Here is an 18,263-nt window from a genome sequence, read left to right on the forward strand (position 1 = left end):
CAGTTCTGACAGAACGCCAGGCCCCTGTGCCGTCAGCAGTGCTGCGTCTTCATGCTCCGAAGTCAGACATCTTAGTTCAAATCCTGGTATCAGTACTGGGACAGGGTCCTTGCTCCAAGCCTTAATTTTTCCTTTTTTTAATTTCATGTTTAGTACACTCTGAATGTGTACTTGAGTCACTTCAGTCAGGCGTCTGTAACGCATGCAGCTTAAAGAACACCTGTGGGCCTAACCTCCACCGACCACGAGCTACTCACCTCACACAACTGCAACGTGCCTTTTCTTCCATGTCACAGTTTTCTGGTGGCCTCATTAGCTTCAGAGTAGTGACTGGTTCACATATTTGCCTGTGATGGCCTCCGAGACTTTGGAAATGTACTTAAACAGTTGTTTTTCTTAATGCCTTTCTTTCTGCACCCCTCCAGCCCCTTCCATTAATTGCTTCAAAGGCAGCCGAGCAGAGAGCACAAGCCTGTTTTCCTACTGACCATCACGGGCATGTCTAGCTTGTACCCAGTTTGCTTCAGCTTCCAGTGGCCTCCCTGGAGGGGAGGCTTCTGAGGAGCTCACGGGAGCAGCGTGATTCCCTACATAGGGAAAGGTCAGACCCCACAGAGGGTTCAGTCACACGTTCCTGACGCTGTCAAAAAATTCAGGACACTCACAATTAAAAATATTTTATTTATGTTCATACAAAATACAGCCATGTACAAAAATGTACATAACATTTTCATTCAGTTTACATTTTACAAAAGGAACAACTGTAATTTCAAATACTTTCTGCTTACATGTCATGTAAACATTGTTCTGGGCCCATGCTATTTCCTAAAATTGCATCCACTCTCGGAGACTTTCATGATTGTGTAGGTGCTTTCAGATTGAGAGCTAGATCTGCCGAATCGATTTCTCAAGCTGCACACGTGGCCACGACTGGCTGGATTCCAGACAAAATGAGATCCTCTAGAGACATACCTGCTCTTTCATAGCAATGTGAAGTTGTAGATGTACAGATTTCATTTTAATACACATCTGTGTGTACCTGCAACTGACCTCAGCTTATCCACACACATCTGTTATGAAGGATCACGGTGGAAGAGTGTGGATGCCCCAAGGGCGCGATCTCTACTCTGGAAAGTGGCTGAGGCCACGGCGCAGCGGCTGACACGTAGATCACCATCTCTTGGAGCTCTGGCCGTGTCAGCTACCCTGTGAAGAAGTACCAGTATGCACAAGTTCAGTACCTACGGACTTGAAAACACGTTTAGCCTATCTTTTGACAAAATGTACTCTTCAGTAGATTCTGAGGGTCACGTGGGGGAAAAAAATATAACGGAAGGGAATTAATCAAAGAAAAAGCAAGCACACTCCGGCTTCTGCTAAACCCGTGGCCTTCCGAGGAAACACTGCTTTAACGTTTTAGCCCAGTTTTGTCCCTCCCTATCGGTTTAACCAAGTGGAGACTACGAAAGAATACCGCAGAGGTGCTGACCTGGGTGCAGAAACTACCACTCCTCACCTCGGAAGAAAACCCCCCCCCAGGATGCAGTGTGCCAGGAAGACCCGTCTTGAAAGCAAAACCAATTTAGACTACAACCAGATTTTCACAAGGCAGTTAAAAGAGATGATGGCGTTCAGCTATAAATATACCATCAAAGGTAGTGAGGTATACAGCCTTAAGAAATATACCCTTTAAGAAAGATGGCATCTTCACGATCAGATTAAGAATCTCTTAAAAAATTCATCAACAAACTTTAAATTTTGATTTTCCTTATAAATCTGTGATCAGTTCTGAATACAGGGCTCAATTCTGTCTACTGAGAATTAGGCAGTCCCAGAAGGAACCAACTTAACTGGCACCATGGCTGCCCTTTGATTCTGATAATCAACTTAACAGGCACCTTATAAGGAATTCTAAGCGCAAGGCACAACCCTGAGGCACTTGTCCTGGGCTAGAAAGGACACACCTGGGAGCAGGCACACCCTATAACAGGCTCTTCTGCCACCACGCAAGTGTTGCATCAGGAGGAGAGAAAGCAAAAATCACACTGATGTTATATATAGAGGCATTGCCGATCCCTGCCTTGCCAATGAATAATCACCTTTTGACTTCAAACCAGCAACGAAAGCCATCTACTTATTAGCTCACAGTAAATTATAGCTAGCAATTAAAAAACATAGTTCTCCAGCCTGAAATGTGATGTGTTCTTTCATGGGACTTTTCCCTGAATCGGAGATCACTGAGATTGTGCAGACTTCCTTCTACCAGCACCAAGACAAACTTCGGCTGTCCTGAAAAACTTCTCAGTGGGCCCTTATCCTAAACCTCGCACATACCTGTCTAAAAAGGAAAATACGGACTCAACGCTTCAAAGATGAAATGCAGTAATGATAACATACTTAATATAAATATCTATTTCAAGGTTTGCTCCAGGCTAAAACATAATAAAGAGCAAATGCTTGGGAAATGACAAGCCTCTGCTATCTCTGATTCTTACAATCACACGGCCAAGTTTATTCATGCTTTGCTTCTACTTATCATTGTTATTACATAACCCTTGACATTTATTTTGTTGGCATGTGCTCATAAACACACACACATTCCCCACAGAGCAAAGGAAAAACCGCAGTCCGGAGTATTCTGTGTTAGGCCAATTAAGACACTGCCTCTAGGGCCTTGAGACTCTGGGCTGCAAAAAATGGTTGCTATGGAAACAAATTTACCTCCGCATTTCTGGCAGAGCCAGAACCTATGGACTAACCTGTCTTCAGATAGAATCTCCTGTAAACAGGGCTTCCCTCCCTTAATTTGGGCACCATTCTAGGAAGTATATTATTATAAATTACAAAGGAAAACATGACATTCCATACACATTTTACTATAACTCGGTGTCTTCTTTTATTCAATCATACAAATTTGAATGGGGATTCCTGAATAAATCTTTTACTTAATTTACCTTTGGCAGAAACAAGAGATTTCAAAACATTTAGTAGCTTCTCATTTATATAGCTTTTTCTCTTTTAAAGTTCTATAGCATATTAGTATTTGCAAAACAATACTCTTAGATGTGCTTTGAAAGTTAACTGGTAATGATGTGATTTACATTATAGCTTATGTAAGAGATTACTTAAAAAGGACGAACTAGACATGTATTTCTTTTCAAAAATACAATTTTTGGTCATGTGAATGATTCATGTTCAAATTTCAAAAATAGAAACGTCCTAAAGTGCATCATTTTATAATATAACTCCTTGAAATTATAGCAATCTGCAATGTAAACAGTAAGGCAAAGAATACCAAGCTATATCTCTATTGCAGGATTATGTACTGTCTTTAAGTACGTGGATTCAACCAGGGCACTTTCAATATATAGCTCATGCTTTTGGATGATTATTTTTAAGAGCAAATTTAAAGGTATTCTTTTTCCCCTACACCTGACTTCAACGATTTTCAACCGACAGAGAGCTGCTACTTCACTTCAACAATGGAAAATGCTGCTACAAATCCAATCTGACCAGACAGTTTCTCAAGAACCCATTATGGAAACTGACAACTGATCAGGAAGGAGTTTTATCCTTGTTATTATTATTAAAGAAAACAAAATGGTACCCTTTGCTGTCCCGTTCATCCCGCAACATTATCTTCAAAAGGCAGAGCCTGCTGAAACACCTTCTCTTGGCAACCAGCGGCTGGTGGGCAGACACCTGTGCTCAACCTCACAGAGCAGAAACGTGGGCCAGGATGGGCAGGCGGAACCAGGACCCACTTTCCTCAGCACAAACACAGAAAGTCAAAAAGTAACAACAAATCACAAGATAACACCGGCACACTGGAGAGATGAATGATCTGGTGTCTTCAATTCCCTGGTCCCTCCAAAATGTCTAATATAGACAGTTTTGTGACACCGTCTTTGAAAAAATTAGAATCATCATTGGCTATACACCATTATTTTTTTTCTCTTTATACATGATCTTGAAAATAGTGTGATTTCGATTCTGTCTTAGGCTGAGCTCTCAGGGCTATACTTACCCTTCAGGAGATTTTTAGTGCAGGTTTACTTAAAAAAAAAGAAAAAAAAATTAAAACTCTGTTAAGTCCTCAGGAGGCTCATTCTCTCTCACGATCCTCTACACTTAAGCTAAGAATGAAGCAAGACCCTTTTGTTCGGCTAGAGCCAAAACAAAACCAAGCCCCAAATAGGCTGCTGGCCTCCCCCAGTGTTTGATGTTAACATCTGAGGCTAATAAGAGCAGTCAACGTTCAGGAAAGGATTCTCTAGGCTCTTCACCGCTGTCTAATTTAAAAATCAGCACAAATATTAGCTACTTCTCTATCCCCTCTGTCCTCTGCAGATGGTCCAGCCCTAGTCAGGGATCACAGCTCTCTATCAGCTGAGGACGTCGTGAAGAAACACACGGTCAAATAGAGGACTGCACGGCCATTCTGGGCAGACGCGGCTTCCATCCACCTGAGAGCTAAAGGGGAAGCGATTCACACGAGTGGGGAAAGGCGCAGCTCTGTGGAAAGGTCACGAGGATGGTCGAGGCAGCAAACAGGGCTCCAATGCAGGTTCCCACTTGACTGGGTCCAAAGAGAGCCCGTGCTCTCCTGGGCTGGGCCCATGCCCTCTTGGGCACCTGCACTGGATGTGCACAGCAAGTTCGCTCTACAGAGTGAAGTCCTGAGCTTGTTTTTGTCACAGTCCGACAGAGAACAGGCTGCTTCTCAGTTATCCAGAGAAGAACAGTGTGTCTCCTCTGTAGATGAGTGTGTCTCAATGTAGTGATTCGTCGCTGCCAGTTGTCAGCGAAGCTTCCGCTACAGCGTCTGTGTGTGTCTGTGAGCGCTCGGGTGCACGGAGATCTCGACTTTCCCTTACACAACTCCTACGTGGGGGCAGGTGTGCTCCTTCCATCTAGGCGGTTTCCAAGGCAGGCAGTGGAAACTGGAGACGATCCCAGGGGCCCAGAGGCAGAAGAGCTACTCTCTTTGTAGGTCCAGCTCCAAGGCTGCCTTCCAGTTTCTGCAGAGCTGCTATCTGCCAGGGGAGGTGGGGGGCACATTCACCCTGCACCCCCAGCCCCCTTGGCTCGGGTAGGGCTGCCTCCTCACACGGACTTGGAATCAGTGTCTCTCTTGCTGATGAGCACCTCCAGGAGCCTCAGTTTTGCCTTGATGTGCTTGTATTCGTTGTATTCTTCAGCCATAGAGGTGCGGTCTTCCTTCTGGACGTTTCTGACGGAAACAAAGGGAAAAGGGGCTGGTGATCACGTGCTGTCTCTTCCAGAGGATACTGTTCCTCAGGTGAAGGACCATCACGTGGAAATGTGCAGCTGATCACCCCACAGAATCAGTGTTGCCAGGCATCACTTGGTATCAGGACTGGAGCTGGGTTTAGACAAGCAGTGAAAGACAGTGTCCCCAGAAGGCACCATGCAACTGAGTTTCAGTTAATCTGGCATCTTGAAGCATGATGGGAAAGACTAAGAAATGTAGAAACTTTCTCTCTCTGCTGCTGCTACGTATGAATTCATACTACAAGTCTCCGTACACTGAAGTCCTTTACTTACACTTAATGCTTTCTCACTTCTATATACTTCACCTAATGAACCATTACATTTCTGATTAGTAATTGGTATACCCGTAATTTACAGGGTTTAAAAAAATAGTTAATACTCCTACTTACTATAAAAATTAGTCTTGGAATTCAGCAACTGGATCACAGAATACTCATAAACCTTTATAGTTTACTGAGTCATTTTACATGTATACTTTTTATGTGCACAAGTATTATACTTGAGAGCTGATTATAGGGTGAGCACCATGCTAAGTACTCTGAATCCATGATCTAATACAACCCGCAGGAGAACCTGACGAAATGCCGCCGTTACCCGCATCCTCAACCGGTACTGCCCTGCTTCTCATCTCACTTGGAAACGCACATGTCAGACATTCAAATACCAGGCTTCCTTTACTTCTTATTCAAGAGCAAAAATGGGAAATGGGATAGCCTGGGGCTCATTTAATTTTGCTCAATGAACTAATTTTATTCCTGCTTTGCCTGCTCAAGGAAAGGACCCTGGATGCTCCCAGGAGACGGCAGGGAAGGGGGCATCTGACCCTGGCCCCAGACGTGCCTTTGAGGGTCTTCACTTGCCTCACGGACGAAGTGATGGAACCAGATTCTGTGAACTCTGAAGTCCCTGACAGTTCTAAACTTGTATGATGATTACTGATTCCCATCAATTGTATTTTCTTAAAACTTGTGAAGGTTACATAATTATAGGATATCTGTGCATAATGTGACTATAAACAAACGGGGAAAAAAATGAGCAGACAAACCAAAAATATGTTTGGGAAGAAGACTGGAATGAAACACATCAAAACATTAATCCTTTGGTTTCTCTTTGGGTATTATTATCATTTTGGGTATTATTTCTTTTATCTATATTTTCTAAATATCCTACAGTTCATGGAGAAAGAAAAACAAATATTTAGGTATAAAAATTCATAAATCTTGGGCTTCCCTGGTGGTGCAGTGGTTGAGAGTCCGCCTGCCAGTGCAGGGGACGCGGGTTCGTGCCCTGGTCCGGGAAGATCCCACGTGCCGCGGAGCGGCTGGGCCCGTGAGCCATGGCCGCTGAGCCTGCGCGTCCGGAGCCTGTGCTCCGCACCGGGAGGGGCCACAGCAGTGAGAGGCCCGCGTACCGCAAAAAAAAACAACCCATAAATCTTGAGAAAGTCATTATAGGACAGATCCAAATCAGAGATCCCCCAAATAAATTTATACAATAATTGAAATAAACTGAAATATAGTACATTTTTAATGCCTAAGTTAATCTTTATGGTACTTTTATTTCCCAATACTTTTGAGAAGTATAAAAGGAGACTTAAAGAGAAACTGTATTTACACCGTTTAAATAATTTATATTAAAACATTTTAAAATGATAAAACTTAACTCCAATGTGAGAGATGGAGCTCTATTCCCTGCTCTAACCTGGTCTCATGCTGTGACTTGAGTCGGACATTCTGTGCGTGGTCACTTGCTAACAGGGGAGACTATCCCTCAGCATAGCGCTCTATGATGATGATTACAACTCACTGACAGGGGCTTCCCTGGTGGCATAGTGGTTAAGAATCTGCCTGCCAATGCAGGGGACATGGGTTTGAGCCCTGGTCCGGGAAGATCCCACATGCCACAGAGCAGCTAAGCCTGTGCGCCACAACTACTGAGCCTGCGCTCTAGAGCCTGCGAGCCACAACTACTGAAGCCCGTGCGCCTAGAGCCTGTGCTCCGCAACAAGAGAAGCCACCGCAATGAGAAGCCCTCACGCAGCAACGAAGAACCAATGCAGCCAAAAATAAATAAATAAAATTTATAAAAAAAATAAAAAGAACGTTAGGTGACAAAATGTATTTAAAAAAAAAAAAACCTCACTGGTGAAAGGCACTCTATCAGTCAGGAGGGCTTCTTGTTTCTTGTGTATTTCTCATTTGACTTGACAACTCTGCTTTTAAAATGAGCCTACAAACCAGCAAGACCTAGAGTGCCCCTTTCCTTATTTCTCCTTCAAGTTTATTAAGATTAAAAAAACAAAAACAGAACCTAAACCAGTGCTGCCCACTAGAAACAGCTTTAAGCTGCTCATTTTCGATTAGGATTTGATATGACAGGTGAGTTTTGTAAATGTTAGCTGAATCTGTATCGGTCTTGGATATCATCCAAGGAGCACTTCTTCCTGAAGGGCCACACAAACCTCCCCATTTCCAGTAAGCCTCAAAGGGGCCCAGGGCACAAAACCAAGGGCCAGGTTACAGGAAAGCTGTAGGGTGGCTCCCACATGGGAGGCTTTGCACAGATGTGACACAGAAAAAAGAGGGCTGTGTGTGAGGTGGGGGAGGGGAAGGACAGCACACGCACTTACCTTCCATTTTGTCTGAAAAAATTGTCTTCAAAATCACGAAGTTTCTTTCGAACCCTTTTCTTTTCTTCTCTCATTTCCTGAAGGTGTTCCAAGAGTTCTGGTCTAAGAGGGGCAGAAGTATTTCAAGAAAATTGAGTTAAATCTGAATAGTTGTAAACGTAAGGAATGTGCAACTCGATAGGAGTTGTGGAGAAAGGGAAAAGCATATAAATGCAGGAACTGTGCGAGGAGCTGAGGGTCACCAGAAATGGATGTTTTCCATCCCCTGGAAGCCAAAGCACACGACGATAGATACGGCTTCTGGGGCTCCTGCGAGGCTCCTGCTACTTATGAATTCCTCAGGCTTGTGAACTCCCATGGCGCTTTGTCATATTTTGCTTAGAAAGAAAGAGATGCCATCTGTGCTCGGTATGTATTAAATGGCGAGCTGTGGCGCAAAGAACCACACAATGCCATTACAGAGACCTTGCGATTGTTTAAGCAAGATCTCAGATGCTCCCTCAGATAACACGGGATGAAGCATATAGAACCACTGAGCCAGAAATTAAACAAACAAGCAAACCCTGTTTTATCCACACAGATGCACCCTAGGCAAGTCACTTACGTTTTGGCAGCCAATTTAAGTACAAAGGCTAAAATAATATTTCAGAAAATTATTTTCATCACAACATTCCAATACCACCACCAAAACAACATACATCGAAGCAGCATGGAGATTTGAAAGTCCGGTATCCTGGCTGCATTTTGATGGTATTTTATCATCCATCGGGGAAATAAAGCCGTCAGTGACATCTTCAAATTGGTCCAGAAAGCAACGTGCACTGAAATCGGTCTTCAGGGTGACGGTGAACTCTGGCTTTGTGCTGCTTTCGTCTTCTGAACCCTCCTCTTCTTCCTGGAGATACACAGCAACCCCAATAAAAATTGGGTCACTTTTTTGGGCCCTCTTTCATTACAGGTATCACTTCACGATCACTTCATTACCCAGACCCCATATAGTTTCTTCTATATAGCTACAGTTAGCAACACACGTGTACATGATGGATATATTATTGAATATCTATATGTACACAGTAAATAAGACAAACACTAAACACAGCTACTCAATAGGGAAAAAAGCTGTAAAAAAAATTAGTATACAGCACAATTAACAGCTGTCAAGGCCGAGGGTAGGAAGGAACAATGATCACAATTTATACCCTAAATCAAAAGAAGCAAATGAATTTAAACACTCTCAGCTCTGTGACAATACCTAAAAAAAAAAATCCACCACCAGAAATCAGTGCTTTAAAGATTCTATTAGTTATGTGTCTCAGAATTCTTTTAAGCTGTGAAGATTTTTCAGAAATTCAACAATACGGCCTATTTAAAAGTTGAGATTATGAAATATTTGTGGTTGCTTGGTGCACAAAATTTTAGGAAGCTTTTGAGAAGATCAAAACGTTTATCTTTGCATGATCAGAATCATAAAACTTATGTTTTTTCAAAGAGGTTCCAAGGACCACATGCTGTATTTTTCAGCATTCAAGATTCTAAGAAAAGTGTGATATTCTCTGTCTTGATAAAAATGCAATTAGAAAAATGAGGTCAACTTAGTTTTCTGAGAGAATGTCTTAGTGCCAATTTAAAGCTATGTGATTCTAAGAAATGATATCAGAGTCTGAAAGAAAGATTTAAAAAAAAGTAATTTACTGCCAACATGTACAGTCAGACCAGAAAAGAATATCCTAATATCTTGAGAAATTAAAAAATTGGTTAGGTGTTCAGCTACATGAACAAGAGGATTATAACATCAGTTGTTAGTTCAACCAAGTGGCTTCAGGGCCACTGCAGCCAATGGCTCTCAGGAGGCAGAAGGAACCCCTGCTCACAGGTAAAGTACAGGATTCAAACTGTCTGTGGTGGATTTTCTTACCATAAAGTGTGGTATGTTTATAATGGTGCCTCTGAAGAGAAATAATGTGAATAAAGAAACAAACAAACAGGCAAAACAAAAGGACTAGTACATAACTACAATGAAACTACTGTTACAAAGGCATGAAGGTAAAGTTGGCAAAAAACTAGGTGACCTTTCCAGATTCTTTTTGCTGGGACTTCGGATCTTCAATCTCTTTTCTTGATCCATGGAAGTAAAAGCTTCATTATTAATTTTTAAAAAATTAAAACCACTTTTAAATTCACAGAGGAAAAGTGGCTTTTAAATCAATAATTTAAAAGTTTCTCTTTTTTTATAAGATGAAGTGGCAAGTCCCATCTACATCATTTACATAAGAATTGAGATAATGCGTGTTGAGTACCTGAGCAGGTACACCGGGCCCACAGGCAGAGCTACTCAGCCTCTGCCCACCTCCCCTTCCTGGATGAGGAGACCAGGTGGGACCACCTGACTATAAACTCCATGGAAGAGGGATGGATTTGGGCCTCTCTGTTCACTGCTGTTCCCGGAGCTCAGCCAATGCCTGCCTATATTAGGTGTTCAATAAATGTCTCTTAGTCCAGTAATTCAGCTTTAAAAGAGAAATACAAATGACTCTTAAGAGGTTATTAAAGCCCGAGATAGAAAGAAATGAAGTTAAGGGTCTAAGCCTTATCAATTATATCCCAAGGTCCTGAGAGAACTTCAGAACGGGAGACTGTGTCTTGCACATCCTGAGAACTCAGTGTTTTTGAAGACGAAGCTACACAAAGCTATTCTCAGTAAGCTGTGAAACACATAGGGAAAAAGAAACAGCAAAACAGATCTTCAAATTGTAAGACCATCAGGTTGTTGTGGATACTGAGGAGCTTCTAGAAGGAATCAGTGTCCAGATAACATATGAGCAACTGAAAAGGAATCAGGGATCGACGGTGACCAGCACTGGCTTCTTGCACACAAATCAGAAGAACTAACCCTTTTCTTCTTTTGTGAGAGGATTGGCATAATATCTGGATTTCAATAAAGAACGAGGCAGGCTGATTTGTGCGAACATTTATGCAGAGTGCGGCTGCAGTGCTGAGGTGAATCTGCAGGGGGCCTCTAGCAGGCTCTCTACCTGACCCATCCTTACTCAATATCTAGCAGTCACTTGGATATTCACACAATGCGTGGATAACACAGTGGGGAGGGATATCTGGGTGTGCTGGAATGTAAAGGCTAGATGTAATCTGTTTCGTAAGGCTCGCACAGAAGTATGAAAAGTAACAAGCGGGAAAAATTCAAGGTCCTAGCATTAGATTAGAAAAAAAAAAGTGGACACAGACACTACGCAATCCTTGGAAAAGGAAGCTGGGGGCTGCATAAATCAACAGTTAGGCAGGGCGACAAGCCGTGGTTCTCAGCTGGGGGCAGGTTGGCCCCTAGGGCACCTTTGGCAACGTCTGAAGGCATGTTTGGTCGTCACACTGGGGAGGGATGGTCGTACTGCACTACTCGCACTCAGTGGGTGGAGGCCAGTCCTCCACAGCAAAGAGTTACCTGGCCCAAATGTCTGCAGTGCTGAGGTGGAGACATCCTGCCTTAGACAGACTAAGAGGAACGTACAGCACACTGACAGTCACGTGGGCACGGACTTCGAGAACTGAAGGGCCTCGGTCATCTAGAGCAAGGTCACGACTAGTCCTCGGTCCACTGTCGGGCTGGTTAAACCACATCTAGAATCACGTTCAGTTCTGGGTATCAGTTTTTTAGAGGGATATAGAGAGACTGGTGTAGAGTCACTGCACTGCTGGACAGTCCGGAGCCCATATCACATGAGAAAAGAGTAAGAGGAACCTGGAGAAAAAATGTTCACAGGGTGTGGGTGGCAGTGGGCAGAGCAGGTGACTGTAAATACGCCAAGTGCTCTCAAGGAGAAAGCAGTACGCTCAGTCCATGCTGCTCCAGAGGCAGAACTAGGCCTGTAAGTAGAAAGTCATACAACCGTAACTGTGAATACTATAAGCTAATTATTTCATTAATTATATTTTATAGTTATTAAACTTATACATTCTAAAATTATATAATTACTATATTGTTTTAGATAATTTTTCAAATGATAAGCTACAAAACTAATAACATAAATTTTTAGCTCTTGTAGATGCTTAGCCCGTGTAACGAGCGACCTTACTCTCTTCATTGCTGTAGACATCTCAAGTTTGAGGGTGGAATAACTTCTTAGGGATGGTGTCTCTATTTTGTCAGAGAAGTTTTAGAGGAAACTCTTATGTTGGATCAGAGAATGGACTAGATGATCTGTAGGATTTGGGGGGCTGGAAGTTCTAGGGCTTCAGAACTTGAGCTGGCTCTCTTTCACACACAGCTGGTGTCTTCCCATAAGCATTAAAAATCGGGGATGGTTTTCAAAGAAACCATTTAGATACAATCTGCACACACACCGAATTCTAAATTCTAACCGAATTTCTGAGAATTAGTACAGTCCAAATACCTCCTGATAAACCTGGCCAACTGGGACAAAATGAACTAAAAGACAACATCATTTGTGAGAGCAATGTAATAATTGCAAAATTATCTGAAATTCTGACCATCGTGAGGGCCAGTGGCCAAAACATAATTGTGAAAAAAATAAACTAAGCTAAAGGATAAGATTTGGAGGGACACTTTTAAAAAGAGCATCCTTCCTGTGTCTTCCATTCGTTTCATGAGGCAATTATCAAGTGTCATATTTCGGATGTGTTTAAGAACACATTTTTATCTATGAATAGTTTTAGCGCACGCTTCTAAGAGAAATATGCTAATTTTCATGCACACACTTGCCCAGATTTCTTCAATTATGGTGTTTTAATTCTTGTGTGAAATTACCAGCTAGATAAAATTTGTCTTCTTTCATCAACATCGAGTCTTATTGTAAGAAAGTAGCTCTAATTTTGAAGATACAATGTAGCGTATTTGCCTACATTTCACATCTACAGCATCTTGACAAAACAAGTTCTGTTTAAACAATATGACTAGTGAGCACGATCACTGCCTAACACCTTCAAGTGAGGTCTATGAAGTAGTTAAGACCCTTGGGAGGTAAGAAAAGGAAGAGAGTGAAGAGAAGAGACGGCTTTGTGGCTTCCGGTTCCTTACCTCAGTTACAGTGGACGCAATCAGGCAAGAAAATGGAGCGGTTCTCAACTGGTGTCCCTCCGTGGCAACGAGGCCCCCATATTTTGAAATAATCGTTCCTAACTACAGTAAATAAACGACACCCCAGGCTTGGGGCTGCCACAGGAATATGACAAGTGAAACTCTTAACACTCACTTCCACGTGGGGTTTTACTCCTGCTTCTGACTTAACTGCTAAATAACAATCATCAATGTTTTAAAAAGATTGACTTTGACTTTTCATTTCTAGAGCCCTGTACGAGGCAGTCAGTGTGTTCAGTTGTCCAGAAGTAAAAATATGAAAGAGGCTGATCCTAGTCTAGGCCAGTTAGGTCCCTACAGATCTATGGGCACAGACGGTTCCTCCCATTTCAGCAGAAGTAGCTACCAAGGACAAGGATTATCTGTACAAAATCCATGATTACTCCTGGTGGAAAAAACCAGAGCGCACGTCCTAGTGACTGCTGGTCACAGCGCTACATTCACAGATCAAGAACAGATTATAAAATTAGCACCAAGGACTAAATGTGCCAGGGGGAAGGTGAGAGGAAAGGAGAGTGGATGAAACTGCACCCACATATCTGTCAAAGACAACTAAGATATTTGTCTATAAAATGATAATTTTTTGTGTGTGCTACGTACACTGCCTTCGTTAATTTTGGTTTCGCTTATGAACTTGGTAAAGGAGATTTTTTTTTAAAGTTACCCAATGAGTTGATTTAACAAAATTTTGGAGTACAGAAAATCCATTCCTCAAATAGGGGGAAAGAAACAAAACAAAAAACATTTTGAAAACAAAACAAATATCCCTGCAAGCAAAGTAAAAACCAACCAAACAACAACAAACAAAACAAAACAAAACAAAACCCAACAGCGAGGGAGTGAAATGAAACTAAGGAGATCAGCCGGTCTATGACAAATAAAAGAGGACTGCTTAAAGTTGGTTAGAAGCAGCTACTGATTTTTTTTCTAAATTTATTTAGTTCTATGTTATTTATTTATTTTTAACATCTTTACTGGAGTATAATTGCTTTATAATGGTGTGCTAGTTTCTGCTGTATAACAAGTGAATCAGCTATACATGTACCTATCTCCCCATATCTCTTCCCTCTTGCGTCTCCCTCCCTCCCACCCTCCCTGTCCCACCCCTCTAGGGGGTCACAAAGCGCCGAGCTGATCTCCCTGTGCTATGCGGCTGCTACTGATTTTTAGGGACGGCTGCAGGAAGCCATCGCCCAAGGGCCCGATCACAGCGGCTTTCCATCCACAGGAGGGAGAGAGGGAGAGCGGGAGAGAGGGAAGGAGGGAGAGACATTGCTGCAGAGGTAGCAAGCGGTTAGCAGCTGGGGGTCTTCACCTTTATCTCCTTGAAGAAGGAAGCAGTTTCGCCCTCGATAATTGGCTGCAGCAAAGGGCTTCTCCGCTTGCTGGAAGGGGAACCCTGCGACAGGCGTTAATAGGCAGGTTACACGGAGAACTTCTTTCCCCATCCCCTTCTGACTCGCAAGTATTTACTTCTGCCTTTTAACTACAGACTCGAACCCCTCCCCGCCAAGAAGTCCCAGGAAAACCAGACACAACTGAAGCTCCTGTCCAAGTTGCTGCTTCACTTCGGAGCTCTCCCCGACCCCCACCCACAGAGGCCACATGAAAGCAAGGATGGCACACGAGTATGTTAACCACACACGCAGAAAAAACCTGAGGGGCACCTGCCTCCCGCCTTTCCTCCTAGTCACCATAACTTCCAGAACAACTAACGATAACGTAAGCTCATCGGGTGATGCAAAGGTTATCAACAGAGGCTATACGGTCACCCCACTGAGGGACACTATGGACCCCTGACTGGGGAATAAAAAGGACTTCTTAGATTTAATCCTTTTGTTGGTTAGGTTACTGATTTATTCTGTAGAAAACGTCCAGAAAGGTAGCTTTCTTCAAACACACCTGCCTGAGGTCTCTGGACCCTGCCCCATTAAATATGAACAAACATACTGTTAAAAGACATAGAAAGACTGCATCTTGGGCCTAGAAATAAACAAGGAGATTTAAAGGAGGAATAGAAGAGCAGCAGCTGAGAAGAACACGCATGTCAGCAACAACATAAAAGCGAGGCCACGCCTGCTTACTACAAAGCCTACAGGCCAGCAGAGGAACCCTCAGGATCCCCGAGGTGGGCGCTAAAACAGAGGCAAAGGGTCCCCACGAGATGGACAGGGCAGAAACACTGCCCTCACAGCAGGGCTGGGATCGGGGGTGGTGGTGGGGGGCAGGCTGGCCAGGGCCCGAAAGGGTTTCCTCGAGCTGAGGGCCAGTCGCTGTTCCCTACTCCTGACAAAGTCCCAATTCAGAGGCCCAAAGCAGTGAAGTCCAAGGGCGGTGGCCACTGAGCGCAGTTCACAGTTGTTAGCTGCCCTCCCTTTTCTTCCACCTCACACTTTCCTACATCCTCCAAAAAGAGGAGGGTCCCTCTCCTGAGTGCCTTAGAAGCTCTCTCCCAGCAGGGCTGATCCAGCTCTTGGAGGTGGAGAGAAGACTATTAACAGAGGCCGCTAAGACTCTTGGTAGCGGGGCCCTGGCGAGGGCACAGCCCCGTCCTCTCGGTGCTCCGTCTCTGAGGAAAGCGTGGGAAAGCTGGCCCAGCACGTGTCAGATGGAGGCATACGGCCAAGGCATATCCCCAAGGGGGAAAACAAATTTCTGTCGGCCTCAGATTTGCTCATTTTTGGCAAATGTAGCCTCAGAAGTCTTTGGTAAATTATTCATCCCTCAAGCTTAAGGGTCATGGATATTAATGGCAGGTTCAACTATGAGAGACTATTCTTTCATGAGAAGGCAAGTTGGGGCCCAAGTAACATAGCCAGGGCCCATTGAGCCACGTAATTGACAACCGGGCCGCGGTGTACTCACAATGATGGGGACAGTGCTGGCTCGCGACAGGATCTGTTTGACCAGGCGGTACCTGTCGTACAACGGCTTCATAATCTGCCGCTCATTCTTGCTCACCTGAAATGCAAGAACAGAAGAGCTGAAAAGCCTGCTCCTGGTGGCCAGGCTGGCCAAGCACGCTCTGGGCCGAGAGAAAGTACAGGTGATGCAGCTGAAGACTCGCCAGTCTTGCAAAATTTACTAAACTGATAACATGAATCAGTGAATATTTAAAATATCTACTTCAGCGGCAGATCATTGGAAATCACTCCCTCAGCAGTACTGCTTTTCTTCAATCAAAACTATGATCACGATTAATTATTAGTTCCCTATGTAAAACTCTTGAAGGTTGAGAGTTCCCAGATGATTCACTATTTTCTAGGTCCAGGGAAGAAGAAAGCATGTGTTTCTATTATACTACTTACCATGCAGGTCTGTAATCATTAAAAAAAAAATATGTCTTTCTTGGGCTTCCCCGGTGGCGCAGTGGTCGAGAGTTCGCCTGCCGATGCAGGGGACGCGGGTTCGTGCCCCAGTCCGGGAGGATCCCACATGCCGCGGAGCAGCTGGGCCCGTGAGCCATGGCCGCTGAGCCTGCGCGTCCAGAGCCTGTGCTCCGCAACGGGAGAGGCCACAGCAGTGAGAGGCCCGCGTACCGCAAAAAAACAAAAAACAAAAACCAAAATGTCTTTCTTCCCCCTGGAATTGTTGTGTTTTTAGGGACAAATTCTGGCAAACAGTAGGTATTCAAGGAACATATGCCCATAGAATACATGGATCGATTCATCTCTGTGGCCCTAACATCTGGCACAGGGCTCAAAAATGTTTACAGGACCGACTCTACAGGCAGTGGGGAGAAATCAAGCTCAAACACCTGGCATAGTATTTGAAGCCCTTCATTACCTGCTGCTTCTTATCATCATTCTCATAACTCAAGCTCCAGAGAGAAACTAGTTTGTGTCACACCTCCTTGTCTAGTTCCCTCTGTCCTGGAATGGCCTCCTCACTGCTCTTTGGTTTAGCAAATTCCAGATCAAGAGCCAGCTCTCACTCCTGTGCAGGCTTTTTCCGACATGTCCCTCTCCGGGAGACCTGCTCATCCTCCCCTGCGTGTCACCTACCACAACCTATGTGTGCCTTGTAATTCACATATGCTTTGCTATAGACAGAACGTTCGTGTCCACTCACTCCCCTGTCCCCACTCCAAATGCGTATGTTGAAAAGGAATCCCCGATGTGACGGTATTTGTAAGTGGGGCCTTTAGGAGGCGATTAGGTCATGAGGATGGAGCCCTCATGAATGGGATTAGTGCCCTTATAAAAGAGACCCCAGAGAGATCCCTCACTCCTCCTGCCATGAGAGGACAGTGAAAAGATAGCTGTCTATGAACTGGGAAGTCGGCCCTCACTAAACACCAGCACCTTAATCCTGGACTTCCAGCCTCCAGGACTGTAAATTTCTATCTCTTATAAGCCATCCAGTCTATGGTATTACAGCAGTCCTAATGGATGATATATTTTTATACTCTATAGTAACTACTTGTTGACACGTCTGTCTTCTCTTTAGACTATAAGCCCCTTGACACCAGGAGTTTGTGTTTTTGTACCCCTGGTAACTATTTCAGTGCCTGACATGATAAAAGTATTCCATAAATATCTGTAAAATGAGTGAATGAATATTTCAAATATAAATAGGTATGCCAAATTCATAAATATGCATTTGTTTACTTAACTGGAGTAAGAGGTGAAGTATCTTTGTTTCAAGTTTGCTGTTGGTCTTCTGCATTTTATTTCTACTGTACACATAAGGCAAGGGTTACAGAGGTAAGGAAGGGCAAACAGTATTCGCTTTGACCATTTCTCTTATGGGCCTTTTGGGCCTTCAGCTTTGAAGACAGGTCTACATTATGCATGAATTGATTATCCTTTGTTGCCTCTTTTATTTGCCTTTCCCAAAGTGATCAACAGTAAGTGAACTTTGGATAAACTTGTTAGAATACTGCCATTATGCAAAGACATCTTGAGGATTTATCTTCTGTCATCAGCAATAACAATAATCACTTCTTTCTATCTCTTCCTGTTACCAAAATATCAAGAGGTGGCATTTTCTTGCTTTTACTATCTACCATGTAGGAAGGAGTTTTAAATTTGGTATTTCATAAAAGATGAGTGTCAGAACTGGAAGGGAACACAGGAATTATTTCATACAAAAAAAGAGTGAGGCTAGAACCACAGGCCTCACTACTACATACCTACCACAATGGCTGACCTGAAAGACAGACCGTGTCAAGTGTCGGAAAGAATGCTGAGAAACTGGAATTCTCTCTCAGTGCTGGCAAGGGTGAACACT

General features: G+C 43.6%; 1 protein-coding gene across 5 annotated transcripts in view; it reads right to left on the reverse strand.

Annotated features, from left to right (window-relative positions):
- Positions 1-692: 692 nt before the first annotated feature.
- The window catches only part of FAM13A (family with sequence similarity 13 member A), a 282,246-nt gene continuing 264,675 nt past the window's right edge, over positions 693-18,263 (reverse strand). For 3 of the 5 annotated variants that reach the window (XM_082653007.1, XM_082653010.1, XM_082653009.1), the window contains 5 exons: positions 15,897-15,992; positions 14,347-14,430; positions 8,623-8,819; positions 7,925-8,026; positions 693-5,233 (listed from right to left, as the gene is read on the reverse strand). In XM_082653007.1, the coding sequence (XP_082509133.1) occupies positions 5,107-5,233; positions 7,925-8,026; positions 8,623-8,819; positions 14,347-14,430; positions 15,897-15,992 (606 nt within the window). In that variant the 3' untranslated portion in view covers positions 693-5,106. Of the gene's footprint in view, positions 5,234-5,345; positions 5,387-7,924; positions 8,027-8,622; positions 8,820-14,346; positions 14,431-15,896; positions 15,993-18,263 lie in introns of those variants that run through there. The other 2 variants (XR_014296630.1, XM_082653008.1) reach the window with 2 other exon arrangements.

This window comes from Grampus griseus (genome assembly GCF_964374135.1).
Source record: "Grampus griseus genome assembly, chromosome: 4".
NCBI classification, from domain to species: Eukaryota; Metazoa; Chordata; class Mammalia; order Artiodactyla; family Delphinidae; genus Grampus; species Grampus griseus.